We start from the raw sequence: 21,301 nt of genomic DNA, 5'->3' as shown, positions 1-21,301 counted from the left end.
ACTAAAATATATCATTAAAAGGAGTCCCTTTAGGCAAGGTTCCGAAGATACTGGCAGCGTTCCCCCTTTGAATTGCTAGACTAATTCTTTGTCCGAGGTAGCTACCAGATCTCCGGTCTCCTGTGATGTCGACTAACCTTTTTGAAATTTCTTTAAAAAGCCTTAAAGCGCTAGGACCCCACGGACCAAGGGTCTCGACACCGAATGGGACAAAATCATATTCTGAGCCTAGACCCCTGTATTTGCATGCTTTATTTTTTTCAGCCGCTTCACAAGCCGCACCAGCTCTGTAGTTGGTTCCATGTAGATGGGAAATGGAATGTTATTTATTCTTAACCTACAAAGTAATAATTAAAAATTGATAAATTAAATGAAATTTTAAAATTAGATAATAGATCTGTGACTCTAGAGCTGGTGCTTTCCTCGCTCAACTAATAAGTATCGCAATACAGTGAGGAAATGCTGCCAGCCAGCAGCCAGCGTTAAAGGTCACTACAAGGTCACACTGCCACAGGGACCAAATTTTCTAAATTTGTTTTAATTTTCGTTTTATTAATTTTTAATTATTTTTATTATTACTATGTATACTGTATATTTGATTGTTATGATAACTAATATCTTAGAAAAGTAAATAGTAGACTAAATTTTAGACTTCCTTAGACAAAAGCTCTTTTGACTTCATTTAATTGCATTTAACACAGTTTAAGTACTTATTTGCACCATTAATAACTTCGCGTGTATGTTTCATTTGTAAACAAAATGTATTACCATAAAAGATACAGTGAGTAGATCCTTAAAGATAGTAATAGCATTTGTGGCTGACTTATAGAACTTTTTAAGTGGAAATTTCCGTGACACAGATTTGCGCGCAACTGTTTACGCAGCGCCAGCTCTCAATAAGGTAAAAATAATCCTATTTTTTTATTTTGTTTGGAAATTAATTTAAAGGGCTTTACAATTATACATAATGAGCCTAGTAGACTAAAATTACAACATTAAAATGCTGTTCGATGGCACCGCAAAAATGCTTATGTGTCTATCTGGTACCCGCACAAAATACTCGTAAAATCTAAACATTTTTATTTTTTTTGTAAAACTTATATTCACCGTAATTGTCATATATTTTAGAATAGATAGATTGTGTATAGAACTTATACTGTAGAAAGCGCCTTTATATCTGATGTGGTGTACTTTAACAAATAAGTTCTCATAAAAAACTTAAAATATTGGTTGTTTGTAAAGTAGGATCGAGATGTTTACGTGATAACGTCTTATTGGTGATATAAGTTTTTGGGAAGTAAGGAATTAATGAAGATAACAATTTTTTCAAATTTTAAATTACATCTATCGTTTTATTCACACTTTTGATGATACATTTCGGGTGTAAAATGACAAGTTTACTTATTCGACTATGATATACATTTTTCTTCATACATTCACGGAATGACTGGCAGCGCTCGAGATGAGACGGGAGATCGGTCCGTCTCCCTCTCGTTATACCTGCGATCGCGCTCGTGAGGTTTTGGTGTGACACAAGTTTCTGAACATGTCACCCGACTAAAACGATTTTAAAGACGTTATCACGTCAAAATAAAATTGTAATTTTGTTTATGACAAATCTTTAAACAGTACCAGTTCGTCCCTGTTTTGGTCAAATGTCAAACAAACAAAGATAGCCATAATCGGAACTAGGCAGCCTTGCGAACTGCTCTTATTGTAAGGAAAACAGATTGAACTATATCACTGTTATGAATAAATACGAAATTCCGTATTATTTCACCGTTTTCTAAAGAAGTCTGTTTTATCTTAAACACAATATGGTAATACATTTTAATAACATCATTATTTATTATAACTGGTAATTATATTATGTTATTTTTTTAATAAGAAAATCTGTTCATTTAGCATTACAGTAGGAACAGACAAGATAGAATCAAATGAAATAGAACTTAGCAAATATCATCCACTTAAAATAGAACCCACTCGTTTGTGGAATACCCAAACGTGTTATGGTTATAGGCGCAACAGTAATAGTAGCTAAAATACAAACTCATTCAACAAGTAAATGTATCTATAGTAATCACCATTCTCCAAAAACAGGTTATAAAAATCCCTCAAAAAGGTGTACAGATACCGGCAAACATCTTGCCTCGGAGGCAGAAGCCTAGAAGGCCCCAGAAGGCAAGAGAAGCGATTTTTAGGTATCACTGGGCGGTGGGAGAGTGCTTGCACTCCCTTGTTTAATGCTCAAGAAGTTTACCGGTATCTGTACCATCTATCAAAATTACGGCAAAAGCTAAAGCATGCAAATGCAGAAGTCTAGGCTCCGAATATGATTTTGTCCCATTCAGTGTCGAGACCCTTGGTCCGTGGGTTCCTAGCGCTATAAGGCTTTTTAAGGAAATAGCAAAAAGCTTAGGCGACATCACAGGAGACCGAAGAGCTGGCAGCTACCTCGGACAAAGAATTAGTCTAGCTATTAAAAGGGGCAACGCTGCCAGTATCTTCGGAACCTTGCCTTTAGGGACTCTTTTAAATAATATAATTTAGTTAGTTAGATAGTTATTATTTTTTATTATGGCAACGTATTTGCTAACGCGTTTCACACATGCACAACGCCATCTGTTGATGAGTAAATAATAAAAATGGTTTTTTTCCTAACCTACATAATATATATAAATAACATAGTACCTAATAATAATGTAACTTATTCAAGTCATGTTGTAGTTGTGTTCGTTAAGTGTGACATTAAAAGATTGTGTCTGTAAGGGAAATGGGAAAAGGGGAACTCAAGGACGTGCCAATTGAGTGTTCCCTGTGATATATAATGAATGGCAGAATTAGTAATGTTAGTCCATAATTTATTAGTTGGTTTCTTCTGTAACTTTTAAATAGAAATGTGATATCTACTGTACGTGATTCTAGATATAGGTTTTAGGAAATTAAGTGGTTTGTTAGATTCGGGACGAGGTCAGTGATTAGTTTGGACATGGCGTGGAAATGGGCAAATTGCATTTAAATGGAAGAAACCTTGTATTAGTGAAGATAATTCATTTTAAACATAACATTTATTACTTAGGAAACACACACACATAAACACGCAAAATAATAATTAAAATCAAAAAAAAGAAAAATAACAAAAAATTATGGAAAGAAAAAAGAAAAGACTAACGTACATTTCAAGTGTGTAATGTGTTTGTGTTGTGGTGGTAACTAGCTCTGGTTCTGCCAGAGACCACAACAGTTAAAAGAGTATAAAAAATAGTAAAAATTTACAGTCTTACACTGTAAATTTAAAAAAAAAAAGGGTGCGTGTACTTATGTACACGCGTAAGAAGTTATACTTCTTTGGCTTTCTTTATTTTTTCAATTTAATAACTAGGTATGGTTCATAACCTTTTAACTAAGTAACAATAGGTCTTTGTGAAAAAGCATTGCTAAATTTCTTTGACAAAATAATTAAAACTCCTTTATTTGTTTAAAAAGTAAATGACAAATGTCATTATGCGATGACTGAAATCATTCAAAATTTGCGATCTTCGAACTTCACGCATATTCTTTTTCTTTTTACTTGTAGATTGTCTTATTCCTATCTCGCTCGCGCACGCTATAATCACACTCCCAATTTTGTGTCACAGGTGCGCGCGCATCGTAAAATTTCACTCCCATCAATTTTTCATAACGCGCCTAAAGAAGTATAACTTCAAAAAGTCTTGGAAGATTTGTGCACAAAACATAATATGTAAACATTATATACATTGACGATATAATATTAACATATGTTTTTAATTAGTTCGCGTGCAGATAAAGTTTTTTATTCCTCTTTTGTTGCATAATTGTTTATTTTTGATATTTTAAGCGCCTTAAGTAAATAAAGCGCACGAACACATCAATCCTAATCCACTTCGCATATGTCTCGCCTGTCCGTAACGAATTATAACATACTAGCTGTTTCCGGCCACGCTTCGCTGTGGCACATTGTGATTGAATGGTTGAGAAATGAGAAACAAAACAATGAAAACATTTCATATATAAGTTTAATTTTGCATGACTTGTGGAAAAAAAAATAGATAAAAAAAATCCTTGATGCGGATTATATATCATGCTAAAATTTCAGCTCGATCGGTTCAGAACTTTTTGAGTTTTTAAAGCGTACACAAAGCAATATAACATTTATATATATTATATAGACTAGCTGATTTATATCAAAAATAGGGGTTGATCATAGAGGGGTGAAAATTAGGGGTTGTATGTATTTTTTAATGCTGTATCATAAAAAAATATAAAAAAAATCTTTTTATCTAAAAATTAAAAATATAAACCTTAACATTTAGGGGGATGAAAAATAGATGTTGTCCGATTCTCAGATATACCCAATATGCACACAAAATTTCACCGTTTCGGAGGAGTTTAACTACAAACACCGCGACACGAGAATTTTATATATTAGATATTTCGGCCATACAATGCGCAGAGGTAAGAAACCGATCGTGGTTGGTAACAAAGAAGGCAAAGATCACGTGGCCGTTCACCAACCAGATAGACCGATCAAGTGAAATACTCATCGTCCTCCGTAGACTAAGAGAGGCGCTGGACAGAAACATGTGGAAACATATTATTCTCCGTTCCAGATGTTTCCTTGCTGACCACGACACTCAGAGCTAAGCTACCGACTGAAGAGAGGTGTATAAATATATATAAATAATTATAATTCAAGTTTTCAAAGTTTTATTGTGCGTAACAAAGTAATGTTTGTATTATTCAGATACAGTTTCAAAAGAGTCAGTTTTTAACTTAACACTAACCTAATATTACTTTAAACGATAAATCAAATAGTATTTGTAAGCACCAGTTAATATTTTGAGTAAAAATCAGAAATTAATTGTAAAATTAATTATTAATTATAAAACGTGGTTGTATGTAGACAATACATATATATGTTAAATACGTACATATGTTGTTTTGAAATGCAAAAAAAAATTGCGATTATATTAGTGTAATTCTATATTATTTTGTGTATTTTAAAGTTAATTCCAGTCTTCAAAGTATTGCTTAAATGACGTAGGCTCTATTCCCTCAACCACCTTGGAAATGTGTACCTGAAATTACAAATAGATTGTACATTAATAATATAATATTCCTTTAATCATCTCATTCTCCGTAAGATATACGGAGAATGAGATACCTCTCCGTAAGATATACCTCTTTTGATATGATTTATTAAGTATTTTTAAAACTTTCATTTCTGAACGTAACATTAAGTGAAGTCGTAGATAGAGTATAGAACTAGATGAGCTTCTAAAATAACAATAATAACTAAAGAGAGAAGGCATTAACGTGAAATACTTAAGTGCGAGCGAAACAGAGTTTCAGTTTTTCTGTGTCTATTTGCGTATCGGGTTTTATTTGTTTACCACCGACGCCTTGGTGGTTAACAAGTTTTCATCGCTTACTGATAAATCTGTGAAACCCAAGTCAAACCCATATTTTAAGACTTTATCCTTATAATAGGTGTATTTAAAGTGTCAGTCATGGTGAATTGTTGCATAATTTGCTGTTAAAGCTATAGTGAACGTAAAGAACCAAACATAACCTTTCATCAGTATGTAGCTTTTTTGTCACGACTCAGTAACTTTGTTCAAGAATTATTCATTCGAATGTGTATTTTGATCAATAATAAGCAATCTTAAATGAATTAAAACTGTAAATATGACATATGTCGATCATTCGCTATCTCACACGCTGTACAGTGTACGCTGATGCTCGGTATATACCGTAGTCCGTAGTAAGATTCATTATTTATCCTAATACCAAAAACGAACATTCTTGATAGTTAATAGTATAATACAAAATTGTTGTCTTTAAAATTCATTTCAATATAAATATTAATGTCTATATAATAAAGTATTCACCCAAATTTTTAAAAGTGTTTTGCCTTTAATCATTAAAAGAAAAACGCCTTGTCTCATAAAAGCTTCTTTTAATAGATTAAAAAGTCTATTTTAATGTATTATATGTTTATGAGTTTTCATCTCTATTTTCGTAAAGTAAACTTAAACTCACCCATGACGGATAATTGTTAACTTGCAAATATTGTTCGGCTTTCTTCATAGCTTCAGATTTCTCCTGCAATACAACGTTATTATTAATAATAAATTCGTCTAATTAAGCTTAGGCTTCCTAGAAAAGCGGTGCCGTTATCTAACGGCCGTAATGTAACGTTGGGTGACGTCACCCATACGTTGTCTATTGGCGCGTCTAAACGGGCCATGTTTTGCTGCAATTGATGGCTGCAACACTGTGGCCGGCAACATTGCAAACAATAGCAGCCACACTATGCAATATTTCAGTAATGTCCCGGCCATATAGCCAAACATGTTTTGTATAGCCACATATGGCCGATATTGCCCCGATGGGTGGCCGGACGATCGCTAGGCTATCGAATTCAACTGCAATATTGCACAGCCAGTTCTATTGTTGTTTCAGTCACTCTCTTTGTTATGGCACAGTGTATCCTTTTCTACGCGACATGACGTTTGCTATGAGTGAAGTGTGCCTGTTGCTATATTCTGTGTTTTGCGATCAGCTGTATTTGACGTTAGGTTACTACGTAAAAATTACTGCTTTTGACATTCTAGTTCTTGAATAATTTATTATCAAGACTTATTTCTAGACTCAAATTGTCTACAGTTTCACGCCTATTTAAGTAAGGTCGAATCCACAATCTCTTCTTTTTCTGTTTCTTTTTTAAAACAATATAAGCTGCTGGGACAAGTGTGATTTCGTCAGCCATTGTTGCCGGTTTGTATAGCCCGTTTAGGAGTCTGCATCATGGGCCATACTATTGCAGACATATTGCAACACATTGCCCAGCCATAGATTGTTCGGCCATCAGCTGTCTTAAAATATTTTTCTAATGGCCGGACAATTAGTTGCCAACAGTGCAGCCATTAATTGCAGCAAAACATGGCCCGTTTAGACGCGCCATATAAATAACATCGTTTCTAGAGAACGTTCAGTGTCACCATAACGTCAAATAGCGGTGCTGTCATTTGCATGATGGCCGTCATAGCGGTGAGGTCGGAGGTCGTGTACAGATACCGGCAAACTTCTTGAGCATTAAAGCTCCCAGTGATACCTAAAAATCGCTTCTGCGCAGGCAAGGACATTTGTTCAAGATGTTTGTAGGTATCTATACTAATGAAAACATGACAAGGACTTAATGTAATCCTGATTATGTAGAAATCGAATATAGGCTGTTCATATTTTATTTAACAAATAAACTCGAAAATTAATCACCAATTAAATACTAAATTTATTTCAGTTAAAAACGTGCGACAACCTGTTTTTCAGTTTAAGGTAATCTTGGCACTGTTTCGGCTCAAAACCATAATAATACATAAGGTCAAATTACCTGTCCGTTAGATTCCTTCCCTCTCCAAACGTAAATACTACTGCCAGTATCCAAAATGTAACACTCCTGAAAAAAGAAATGAATTGCTTAACTACCTTACTTAAATGAAGGCAATAAAAACTTAAAAAAATTATAAACCCCAATTTTTTATTATAGTAGATACTTATTTTTATTAAACTAAAAAAATCTTTCCTAGAAATAATATACATGGCGAAACGACGTTTGCCGGGTCAGCTAGTAATACATATTATTCGAAAAAAAATGGGGGAGAAAACCGGAAAAAGCCATAAATCTTGTAATATTCGATGTTACCTTGGTACTAAGCAAATCTTTCGTGTAAGGAGGAGGCAATTTCTTTATCTGAATAGATCCAGTACTGTCAGATATTTCATTCAAGATAACCTCTTTAGTTACACCACGTTCGAAGTCCTGAAAAAAAATATTTTTAAATTTAACACACAGAACAAACATAAATATAAACAATCCTGTTAACATTAGTTAGCTTGGTTCCTATATTATATGTCCTTTTCAGAAATGGAAAATGTATCTCAAAAACTACGTAACCGATTTTAATGAAATTTCACAGATTGACTTGGGTCTGGGCCTCAAATTTCTGTATCTGTTTCTGTATTGTTTCTGACTTTTTGGGTCTTACGAATGCAGCTGGTGTTATGCGCACATTGACAAAAAGTACAGGGGTGCTCACGCACGCACAGTCGGGGTTCGAACCTACAACCTGAGAGTTGCACGCTAAACCCATTAGGGCAATACTGCAATTGGAATACACCTGAAGTTAAAAATCACCTCCATATACCAAACAATCACTTACGACGTTTAGCACATTGGAAGTAAAGTAAAATTACCTTGAAATAATTGATTCTAAAACTGTTTATTTTTTAGTTTTTATTTATTTATTGACAAAATGGCAAAAAAGTCTTTATTAGAGGACAAAGTAGTGAAGAAAATAACGAAATAACTACGCCTAGTTACAATTTCGACTGGTATTGGATATTGGATATAGACAATTTTAATAAAATTAGATAATTCGCTCAACCTTTTTTATATTTCTCTAACTATATTATAACTCATTAAAAAATAAGTATTTATACAGAAACAATATACAAAGTACCTCATCATCACCACCGTCCTCAGCATCAGGAACAGAATCTTGATCACCAGAACCGAGTGCTGAGAAGAATTTGGTCACATCACCTTCGCTTGAGTATGGATCTGTAATTGATACATTTGGTTTTCATGAAACAATTCAAGTTTAATCAATATTAATAAGTTTTTTATATCCTAGTAGTATTGTCTTTGATTAACATAACCTTTACACATTTCCCCCAGAAATAAATACAGATAATGCAACTTTCTCTACAGCTGTGATACTTTTTGACATCCAACACCTTTTGTCTTCAGTCATCGTGACCACGCACGCTGTAACGCACGCGAAACGTCGGATAAATTTAAAATTATGTTAAAGAATTGTAAATTTATAATAATACATAACTTTACTCCGGTTAAAAAGTTTTTTTTTTATATCCTCTTTCTGGACATATTGTAATGTTCCTAGTAAAAAATAAATCGTATTTCTTTCCTTTTTTGACATCTGACAAATCGGTCCAATTTTTGTTTAGTTAATGCTGTAATGGGGTCAATTTTTTTTTAATATTATCGTATCTTTACGGTCAATCAAAATAATATGTTTTTTTTATATTACAATGAGAAATCGTTTATTGTGAAATGTTTCTTCCCAAGTAATCATTCTAATCAATATTTGAACTCTCCTATGTTACCCTCAGTTGAATTAGTTCTTCAGTAGGTAACTGGTTCCACATAGTAGGCCAAAAATTGCTTAAGGCCCTATGCCAGCACGAATTGCTGTGTCAGTGTCTCGGGGTGGACTGCGGGGCGCAGTGGAGAGCTGGAGCACTGAGGCCCGTAATAACAATTAGTTATGTAAAACATTAAATTAATGTAATTTTATCAATTTTTTTTCTCAAATGGATTACTTGGCTTGCGATTAAATAATTTCAAAATCATGTTCTATACACATTTTCGTCATAAAATGAATTCAAACTGTCAAAAACTGGCTATGTTTGTTTTTTTTCTATCAAGCGAATTTAATTAAATCGTGTATCGATCTTTCAAAATGGATACATCATCAAGAAACGATGACGAAAAAAGGAAAGAAACGATGACGAAAAAAGGAAAGAAACAATGTACTTTTTTGGAGTTTGGCGACCAGATAGGTTCTTAAAGAACGCTCAGTTCTGGAACGACGGACGTCGAGGTGATACGGTTTTTTTTTTTTTTTATTGCTAGTGGGCCTACCTCCCCGGCGACTTACGCCCCGGGGCCGAGGAAGCTGAGTTATAATTAAGTTTTTTCAGTACAGTGTGTTTATTATTTATTTAAAAAATATATTTAAATTGGACATGGGTTAGGTGGTTGAGGGTCAGTTTTGCTATTTGATACAATGACTTTCCCTCAGCCACCTTGGTAGAGTCCGCGAGGTGATACGGTTTATTACTGTCATTATATATATATATATATATATATGTAATCAGAATTGAAAATACGAAATTGTGCAGTCTAACTGAAAAAAAATATGCCCGGCAAAACATGACATACCCTTTTCAATTTTGATGAGGTATCAAAAATGATGAACTAAATCCAAGTCTATATATCTTACCAATAATCTCAATATTTCCCCGTCCACTATGATCCTGGTCCCTGATCTGGTTGGCCACGGAGATGGCCTTCAGCCTCTCCACACTCTTGGCCTGGTCTCCGACGTACAGGAGTATATCGTGATCCACATCCAGGATAAAACAGTCGCCTTTGTTCATTGATGTTATTGATGCTTCCACCTGAAATTAAACATGGCTTTTACGTGAATAATTGATTGATATTTTTTGTTGTTTGTAAGGTTTTATTTATTTGTTTGTAAAACATATAGTAAGTGTCTGAGACATTAAAAAATTTCAGGCCAAAAAATAAAAAAACTAATTTAAAAATTAATAATTGGAAAATATAAGTCAAGTTTTAAACATATGTATGTATATAACGTGTTTATGTCACCAGGTGTTGGCAATAAATTAATAATTTACTGAACTAATGTAAGCTACTGACCGGACGGAAAAAAGTTTGAATTATGTATTTACATAAAAGAAAAAAAATAGCGCTGATGAAAAGGTAATCGCCGAAACTATAGCTTATTTTGAAGCTAAAGAATTTGTCTTTAAAAATATATAATACGGACCAAAGAATTTAATTTTACGTTTTTGAGATGTAAATAACTTATATTAGTAATCATACCAAATATACAGTATTCACAATTTCTTAACCTACATAGTAATAATAAAAATTATTCAAAAGAAAATTTAAAAAAATTTAAAAAGTTTTTTCCCTGTACAAAATAAAGTTTTTGTTTTTTTTTTTAGTGTACCCTTAACGCTGGCAGCGTTATAATATATTTTTGTTACTTAAATTGTAAAATTTCTAATATCTTTTTCCTATAGTATTAATAGTCTTTGATTGACATAACCTTTACACATTTAAAGAAAAAACTTTTTGACCGGATTGAAGTTATGTATTATTATAAATTTACAACTATTTAACATAATTTTAAATTTATCCCACGTTTCGCGTGCTTTACAGCGTGCGTGGTCACGGTGACTGAAGACAAAAGGTGTTGGATGTCAAAAAGTATCACAGCTGTAGAGAAAGTTGCATTATCTGTATTTATTTCCCCGGAGTTGGTATCGACTAAAAGATGGAGGGTTTTGGCAAAAATGGCTCACGGTGTCCTCTATTTTCGCGGATTGTTTTTCTTGAGATCTTTTCTTTCTTCAATCCGGTCAAAAATCTTTTTCCTAAGCATTCTTGAAATAAATGATTGTCTTACCTGTCTTACTCTTACATTCCTCTTTCCCTTGATCTGAAACAATCGCTTCTCTGCGCCTGCGTTTACGCTGACGTGGTTAAATCCTGACGCGTGACCGCCTTCCAAGTACCGAATTGCTGGAATTGGTAATGTCAATTAAGAGTCGTTTGTACAATCGAAGATGTTTTCACATCCCACATTGTCGAACAAACGTTGGTAGAAACTCACCAAATAATAGGTTATCTCGCTACCATAATGATATTGCACAGAGTTTTGACATTTTTCACGGTTCTCTGGCCTCAGCTAAGAGTAGAATTAGGATACAGTACCGATAATTTATTTTCTTGGTTCAAATAGTTTAATTCTTTTATAGTTTGCATTTTTAATTTTTATGCTTGTTTGTATTTAACACTGTTTTTTGTATCTACTTGATTTCGCTGGTCGTGTCCACATGTTATAGGGACGGCACCGCTTTTGATATTTTTGTATGTAAGTCAATTTATATTATGTGTTTGTCCTAATTTTGTGGTCCAAATAAAAAAAAAAGTATTTGTATATATTTAAATCATATTCAATAATCAATATTATACATGCTGATTTTGTGGTTCTTGCGATTTGCTTTTATTATATAAGTGATACAGAGACTATTTATATTATATACTAGATGAACTTTGTATTACGTACATATTCAAAAAAACATCAGTTGAGCTACAACCTTTTAGGTCTGTGCCTCAAATTTCTGTATCGGTTCCATGATGATTTGTAAATCTAATAGACAAGTAGGTGATCAACCTCCTGTGCCTGACACACGCCGTCGAATTTTTGGGTCTAAGGCCCTTTCTCCACTGTTCCGGTCCGGCGTCGGATACCGGGATGAGTCATGATAAAAATATCAGAAGGCCGGATAGCGCTTCTCCACTATATCCGATCCGACAATAATCGATACTTGTATATTTATCATGCAACACTTATATTAACTAAAACCCACATACTTTATTTTATTAATAAAACGTTCTAAATTTTGAATATTTTATAGCGCTGGCAAATTTATTACTTTTTTTATATTGTCTATCTTAAAATATTATAATCTACTTAATAAATCATTCACTAATACTATGGTATAGAAATATAAATAAATAGCAACATAATTTGGTTTGGTCCAGGTTATCCACATGGATACTATTATAAATATAGTTTCTTTAATTTGAAAAGAATGTTCTTTCAAATTAAAGAAACTATAAATAAACCTGTGAATAATAATTTATAACCTCTTGGATACTTGGACTGATAAAACACCGTGTTCCGATCTAGCAAGTTATCGGATCGTTAAAAAAAGGATGCCGGAGTAGTGGAGAAGTACGTAAGTACTGTTGTGTGTTTCCAAATCGGATCGGTAATTAACGTTTGCCGGACCGGAGCAGTGGAGAAACGGCCTAAGGCAAACCGGTTTCCTCGGGATGTTTTCCTTCACCGTTCAAGCGAATGTTAAACGCGAACATGGACAGAAATTCCATTGGTGCCGGGGATCGAACCTATGACCTCAGGGATGAGAGTCACACGCTGCTCATTTGTGTCAAAACTTAATACAACATTTTTAAAACAGACCAAATCGGACCTGCATCTTTAAATATACGACAACCAAGTGACAATTTTATATCTATTAAGACATCAAATATTGTTTTTTTATTAATTTTCTTTACTTATCTTATGTTTCCCATACTCATTATACTGGCTACCATACCTGGTTCAAAATATCCCAAGAACTGCCTGGATTCGTGGCCTTGCGTCTCCCGGTGCTGTATAGCCAGACCTTGGAACCGCTCATCATCCAGGTTGACTGTTAAAATAGCTGCCGCACCGGCTTCATCTTGGCTCGTTTTGGATCCCAGCCAGAAGTGAACGTCCCAAGATAGATTTGATGAACCAGTGGTCTGTTAATATGTGTATAAACTAAAATGTATACATAAATAGATGTTCATTGGTTAGTTAAGGAAAAACTCGACTAAAGCTTTTAAAAAGCGTTATAAATATTTGGGAGAAAGTTTAAAATAATATAGATATAAACGGACGGGAGGCCCACGTGATGTTAAGTGAAGCCCATGGACACTCTAACTGCCAGAGGGCTCGCGAGTACGTTGCCGGTATTTTAAGAATTGGTACGCTCGTTTATAGAAGGACCCAAACTCCAAAGTCAAATTGGTTCGGAAATACTTCAGTGGGCAGCTGGTTGCACATAGTGGTAGTGCGCAAAACCTGCCTTAATAAACTCTCAGTTGTGGAATGACGGACGTTGAGGTGATACGGATGGAATTTTGTATTCTATCGACGTCCGATGATGAAACTCAGCTGGAGATTCGAACAACTCCTCTGAACCACAACCGACTAGAGTAGGTTATCTAATATATATTATTATTTACTATATTAATTATTATTATTCACTAGCTGCCCCCGCGAACTTCGTTTCGCTTTAATAAGATTGGACATTTGCTATTCTACCTCATAGAGACTGTTTCGCTTTTCCGGAATAAATAACTTAGTACTTAACTGATTTTTTTAAATATTTTTCAAATTTTTCACTCTATTAAAACCTTCCTCAGAATTCAAGGAATAGATAAAAAAAATACTCAAATTGGTCCAGCAGTCTTCTAGTTATGCGCTTATTAACATATTTTGCGCTTTTTATACGTAGATAAGCGTTTGCGATCCATCAGGTGATGGCGAGCTAATTTGGCTAATTTCATCAAAGAATTCTTCGCCTCAGCATCATTACTTTGATACGTGATTAAGAATTTCATGTACAAAGCAACATTTATGTATTGTGAATCACTTGTTAATTCATTTCCTTATTATCTTATTAGGAAAATCTTTTTTCTGACTCAACAAATAATTAACCTGTTTGTAAAAATAACTTATAAACCTTTATAGTAATATTGTCTTGTATCTAGTATATTATCTCAAGTTATCGCACTTTTCGATTGTTCCTATTTTATACTCTAAGAATTTATATTTTTATATTTATTTAGTTTTGTTTGTCTATTTAACTTGCTTTTATAGACTGGGCGCGGATAACAATAATCAAATATTTAGATATCAATATTATCTGTGCTAATCTATTATCTATCGTACAATTGATGACATGGATTGTCATCGTCATTAACTGTCACGGTATTGACAATACTTCAAACTAAGCAAATGCGCGCGTAAATTAAAACATTTTTGCGTTATGCATCATAGAACATTACGTCACAGACTTACGCAGTCATTTGTTTTTTCCTTTTGTCATATTAGCCTATTCCACGCATCAACTATTAGGTGTCATTAATGTAAAGAATAACGATGCGGACGTTCATTATAGTTCCCAAGTAATCTCTATATATAAAATTCTCGTGTCAGTATATTTGTTCCCATACTCCTCCGAAACGGCTCGACAGATTCTATGAATTTTTTTATGCATATACAGTAAGTCTGATCAGCTACAATCTTTTATTTTTTTATGATACAGCATACAAAAATACATACAACCCTTAATTTTCACCCCTCTACGATCAACCCCTATTTTTTATTTGATAATTTTAATCTTATGACTTGAACTCTGAGGTTTATATAGAGAAAAGTTCACAGAAAAACCTAAAAAGTTTTCATTCCAGATAACCGAACAGTCTCTGGGGTAGCATAGCAAAAGTGTTTCATGTTGGTATGTACTAAAAAGGTAGGCTAAGTAAAATCACATTAAGGAGAAACGAAGTTCGCGGCGGCAGCTAGTTTATTATAAAAATAACTATTTCACTTACACTGATCGTTTTTTTAAACAATGAGCTTAACCTATTATAATTTACAACTATATTTAAGTAATCGGGGACGGAACTGACTCACTCCGAACGTTGTCCATTAATTAAGGTAATCACAATTAAAAATAATACTTAACTATTAACTTCTGACTCAACGAATAATTGACTTGCTTCTGAAGAATGTTGTTAAATGAAATACCTACTTAGGTATTAGTATAATAATATATAACCTCCTCCTCAAATTATCTTATCGTTATCTTGAGCAAAACTTTTAATACAATTTTTTTACTAAATGTTTTTAACTTTTTTTTGTAAGCATTTTTACTAATGTTATAAGTTACACCTGTACGAGTTACGGAGGCCAAAGCTCAGCTAAGCTAGCTAAGGTAAGCTCCTGTTACCAGAAAGAGCGGCTAACGTATGCTGGCCCGGAGGTATTCCCGTGGCTCACCAGAAGTCAAAGTTATTTTGTTCAAGGTGTATTGTCAGTCATTCTACTTGTGCAGCCTATGGGCTCGTCAATACCGTCTTCACCGTAAAGGCACACGGGGCCCGTGCCCAGGGCCCCCATTCCCAGGGGGCCCCGAAGGACCAACAATTTCTTTCCCATATTTATTCTCAAACATTTTTGTCGGGCACAAATCAGTAATTAAAAAAGTTAGGCATAGGCATATACTACGCCATTATATCGATAACTGCGCCTATTCCTACTGTGCTAATTAATAAGGATATAATAGAAGACTCAACAGAAATCTCGAAAGAAACCGTTATCGTAACCAAAAAACCAGCAGCATTCTAATATCATTAATGACATAATATATCATACTGTATTTGATGACCTATAATAAATGGTCATACTTGTATTTTTTTAAATTATAATCAGCTTTTTTTTACTTTCCAAAAGAGCCCCAAATTTTTGTATGCCCAATGGCCCCAGCCTAGTTTAAGACGGCCCTGGGGCGTCACATCCAGAAGGCGATGAATACGCTCCGTATTCCGTATAACACGTTCCCCTAACCTATAACCTATAACCTCGGTAACCCCAATAGCGTATTGGGGTTACCGAGGTTCTGTTCGTCAGGTATTGCCGACACCCGAACTGACGGTTTCAATGCCATCATTCGAAAAAGGAGATCCTTGATGCATCATGTTAGGAATATCACCAATAGTATTCTGAATGTATTGGTAATGAAGAACACTCTTGAAACGTTGGTATGCTGTCCATGCCCACTATTGGAGTCTCTTTGTTTTGTTTACCAACAAATGCTAACATAGCTAGAATTATTACTAACTCTTATTAAAAGATAGATAAGTTATTTTTCTTCTTATCATCTCCTTTCGAAGGTTGGCGATCATCATATCGAGTTTAATTATGGACGTCGCGCTTCTTGACTGGTGCTTTCACCAAGGTTTTTTTCAGCCAGGTCTCCTTCTACCAGCCACTTTGCCTTGTAGGATTAGTTGAAGGAGCTCGTATTTTTTGGTGTTACGTAAAATGTGTCCTTGTAAACGTAACAAGTTATTAAATTAATAATTAAACGAAAATTACTACAAGCCAAACTATTGATTTTCTAAGTTTAAAATCACCTCGACATGTATAATGTATATGTCGCAGCCAACTTGCTTAATTAACCGTTCAATTAACAGCCTAGCCTTTCAACTAAACGGCGCCGTTTAACGAACGGCCTGAAAGATATTCAGCCGTAGCGTTTGTTACAACATTTAATAATCTGGCTGGCTAATGCTTAGGCCATTCGTACGATAGAGTCATTTTTTGGCAGAATTAAAAAATATGAAACGTATGACATAAAAAATATTTCTTTTAAAATTAAATTGCTTAAGTCAAATTCACATTATTATTGTCACTACACTCTTCTATTGTACTTTTTACTGTTTTTCATGAAAATTTGGAAAACACCATCAAAGTTGTGGTTTGCCGACGTCATATTGACAGTTTGAAGAGTTTCGTTTCGAGTTTGAGAGTGGCAGAAAGTGGAATTAAATTGTAATTAACAGTCAACAGGCTAGGCAAGTAATCAAGTCATTTGCCTAGCTGTTTAATCAACTGGCTGAACATCTTTCAGGCCGCAAGTTAAACAAACGGCTAGGCTGTTTATTGAACGGCTAATTAAGCTAGTTGGCTGTGACATATGTCACCGTAAAATTGTAAAAACCGTTAGATTGTAATCTATCTCGCGAGATTGTAAACTGTCGAAAGATTGTGAACCTCAACGAACTGCTTACAAATTAACGTATTATTGATGTGCCTCCGGAAAACATACAGCATTGTATAATGAAGAAGCAATGTATACTTAGCCATGAAGTGCGATACATACCGAGTGAAATAGTTCCGCTTAGATAGAATAGATGGCGCTGTAATCGCCTCAACTTCATACTTATCTTAACCAGCTAGGACGTTGTCATTTCCACAGTCATAGCGTTGTGTACTTTCGCCGCGTGCGGTCGAAACCGAAACAACTCAATAACGACTTAAAACCTTATAGTCTTTCTTAGTGTTAATTATTAGCAAAACGCATTATTTATACATCACAAGTGCGTAATGGACTCACGATGCCGATAAGGCCGCCGCCGGGGCCGATCAGGCAAGTAGTCTAAAAAAGTGTCGAGCAAGGTCGCGAACAAGACAAAGAGGACTCCACGTGCACCAGCAGCGCGTCTGATAGCGACTCGGAGCGCGAGGGACCGCCACGAAAGAAAAGGAAACGAGTAGCACAGGTAACGGTCGATCCCATGATCGACGCGTTATATAATCAGGTGAGTTTCCTCACAAATTTTATAATGCATCAACGATATTATGTACCAAATGTCAACGCCAGTGCGTCAATGACGAGGGTACCCACTGACCGACCAACTACTATAGCCATTTTTTATTAATCCGTCGACCCGAAAATCGAAATTTTTTGATAAAAAGATTATTAAGAAATAAAAAAGAAAAAAATTACAAAATAAATATATTAAAATATAATAATATATTAAGCTTTTAAAACTTCCTATGTCAAAGGAAATTACTACAATCTGGATTACAAAAAATCATAAACTGGACTCGTAATAACCCAACGGAATTAAAATCCGCGATTAAATCTTTTCACAAAAATATCCTATATTGTTGGTAATGAATCACCTTCTTACAAATTGCATGAACAAACCCTGCAAATTGTATGCGAACGAGCGGAATGTATAGAAACTAGGCGTAAAAGATTAATAAGTAAGATTTCGGACAAAAGTATTCAAACTGCGCTTTGGAATATACCTCCTAGCGAGGAATTTTTATTTGACAAAAGTAAGCTCGCGTCCCTAATACAATCCCTCGGTGGGCCGCAATTCTGGTTATCTCCGCCGCAACCTTCAAGAGTAAGAGAGCTTTTTAAACCTAGATACAAAGAATCGTAAGCGTCTACATCCAAATACAGACACCAGGCACAAAATGGAAAAAATAATTTTCGTAATACCCACCTAAAACAAGAAACGATGCGAACGTTTAACAGGAAAATCGATAGTCATAAACAACTTTAAAACTACCCGTTATCTAACAATGACGGAAAAAAATTACTATCCAACATAATTCAAGGATTCCGCATACCTCTGTTATCTGTACAAGAAACCGCCTTTGTTAATGCCAACAAATCGAATAGTAAGTCAATACGCAACCGAACCGTCACCTACGACATCGCAGATAATCATAGAACTCCTGAATCAAGCAAGGTATCCTACAAACAGTTCTCAACAAAACCCCCAGTTTTATATCCAAAATGGTTCTTCGCAGGAAAAGCAACGGCACGATGCGTTCTGTTGTAGATTTGCGAGAACTAAACCGATTCGTAAAGACAAAACATTTTCGGTTGATCACCCACGGCTTAGTCCCAGACTTTCTTCAACCAGGGGACAGGATGATAAATAGATTTATCACAAGCCTATTTCCATCTACCGGCAGCGAGATCACACCGACCTTTCTTAAGGCTCAGCTAAAAAGGGCAGTTATACGAAAACATGACTTGCCTTCCTTTTGGGCTAGCGTCAGTACCACACCTTTTCTCTGCAGTATCATGTTGGGTCGCGGAGACCTTACGTGCGAAGGGATGTCGAGTGCTAGTCTTCCTAGACGACTACCTTCTGGTCAACCAAGACCACTCCAAGTTAAATTCTCAGGCCGCGGAGGCCGTGAGACACTTGGAACACCCTCCAAGTTAGATTCTCAGGCCGCGGAGGCCGTGAGACACTTGGAACACCTAGGTTGGAAATTCAATTACCAAAAAATCCGTATTGGTACCAACCCAAAATTTAGAATATCTTGGAATTCGCTGGAATACTATGGTCAATGTGATGTCGCTACCCAAGGTAAAAATACAGCGCAAAAACCATAGTTATGCGTTGTATTCGCGAGTTACAAAGCTTTGCTAGGGCAAGTAAACTTCGCAAACTTTGTCGTGCCCCGCGGGAGGCTTCACTGTCGCCAGGTACAGATCTTTCTGCGACAATTCAACAAGATCCGACCCCGTCGAGGTCAACTGCTGCCTCAGATTGTAGGGCAGGAACTGATGTGGTGGCTCGGAGCTACTCATCAGACGACGCCTATACACAAAGAACCTGCAACCCACTTCCTAGCGATGGACGCCTCGGATTGGGGTTGGGGGGGCCACATCCCCTTGACGGGAACCTTGTCAGGAAAATGGTCATACCAACAGAAAACGTGGCACTGCAACAAAAAGGACTTATATGCAGTGATAGCCGCAATAAAAATAAATGTAAAAATATTACAAAACACACACGTGTTAATACAATCGGACAAATGAAACTCTGATTGTATACATTCAAACAGAAGGTGGAACAAAATCGATAGGGTTACTTACACTAACCTTCAAACTATTGCACCTGACGGACACATTCAACATAACTCTGTCGGTACATTACCTACCAGGGTGATCATAGCAGACAGATTATAAAGGGGGAAAAAGGCTGCGTAGTGGCACCTTCTTCCTCTAGCATGGGTGTTTCCCCCTCCAAGTCTGTTACCCTGAGTTTTAGCACACCTAAACCGGGCGACGGGAACCTATCTGATAGTTGCTTCAGATTGGCCGCGAGGTTTCTGGCTGCAGGACCTGAAATCCAGGTCTCTAGATCACCCCCACGAAATTACAACACCTATCGCAGACACTCCTAGATACGACAATTGCACTGTCTCCTCCACAAATACAAGCATTGACCCTAAAAGTTTGGGAAATTGGGGGTGGGGTGCCCAAATAAAAGACTGGTCCACACTGGAAAAAGATCTACTTTTGAAAAGTTGGTCACTCCACCTGTCCACTTATTTACCCGCAATCAAAAGAGGGCTGTCATGGTGTGACAACTCTCAAGTGAACCCAAAATCCCCTCAAACAGCCAATATTGCAAAAAATTTAATATCACTTTTTCTAAAAGAAAATTTATTTATTTAATTATAAGTAATCTTACAGCTAACATACATAATATTACAAAACAAACACTTAGACAGTACAGAAAGCCAAAACAGAAATTTATCCTATCAACCATCCTTGTTCGCAAATCGGCAATTTTAACTTTTTGCGGACCCCCATGTAGAACAACAAACATTTTCAAATTTTATTATTAAACACACCATCAGGGTATTAGGAGTAGCTAAACCAAAAGTCGTGAAATCATCCGTCCGCGAATAGTACTAGACTGGCTTTCTTCCAACCCTCCTAGGGTCACTTTATTCGATACGGCTCGCAGAACAGCCACAGTATTGCATTTAGCATTGGGCCGCAGGGTTCACTTTATTAGAAATTACTGACGAGCAATTCGTGGATGATGGTGGTAACATTTATTTAACACCGGTATTCGAATCTAAGACAGACACTCAAGACGCCAGTCAACATGGAAACTTTCTACACACCACGATAAAACATATGCCCTATCGCTTTAGTGAGACTTCAGTTAGTCCTGACGACTCATTGGTCTAGTGGTTAGTACCCCTGACTGCGAATCCATGGGTCCCAGGTTCGATTCCCGGCTGGGACGAACATTGATGTGATGAGCATTTGGTGTTGTGCTTGGGTCTTGGGTGTTTAAATATGTAATTATATGTCTATCTTTCTGTAATATGTATATATATCCGTTGCCTAGTACCCATAACACAAGCTTCACCAGCTTGGGACTAGGTCAATTGGTGTGAACTGTCTTTAAAAAAAAAAA

General features: G+C 35.6%; 1 protein-coding gene across 1 annotated transcript in view; it reads right to left on the bottom strand.

Annotated features, from left to right (window-relative positions):
- Positions 1–4,711: 4,711 nt before the first annotated feature.
- LOC125061318 (gelsolin-like) overlaps positions 4,712–21,301 on the bottom strand; it is a 29,186-nt gene continuing 12,596 nt past the window's right edge. Inside the window, exons 4-11 of the mRNA XM_047666701.1 lie at positions 13,045–13,234; positions 11,325–11,440; positions 10,110–10,287; positions 8,544–8,644; positions 7,727–7,843; positions 7,415–7,480; positions 6,064–6,126; positions 4,712–5,099 (exon numbers count right to left, since the gene is read on the bottom strand). Of these exons, the coding sequence (XP_047522657.1) occupies positions 5,028–5,099; positions 6,064–6,126; positions 7,415–7,480; positions 7,727–7,843; positions 8,544–8,644; positions 10,110–10,287; positions 11,325–11,440; positions 13,045–13,234 (903 nt within the window). The 3' untranslated portion in view covers positions 4,712–5,027. The remainder of the gene's footprint in view (positions 5,100–6,063; positions 6,127–7,414; positions 7,481–7,726; positions 7,844–8,543; positions 8,645–10,109; positions 10,288–11,324; positions 11,441–13,044; positions 13,235–21,301) is intronic.

This window comes from Pieris napi, chromosome 23 (assembly GCF_905475465.1).
Source record: "Pieris napi chromosome 23, ilPieNapi1.2, whole genome shotgun sequence".
Lineage (NCBI taxonomy): Eukaryota > Metazoa > Arthropoda > Insecta > Lepidoptera > Pieridae > Pieris > Pieris napi.
This window is presented reverse-complemented; position numbering and strand designations above follow the sequence as displayed.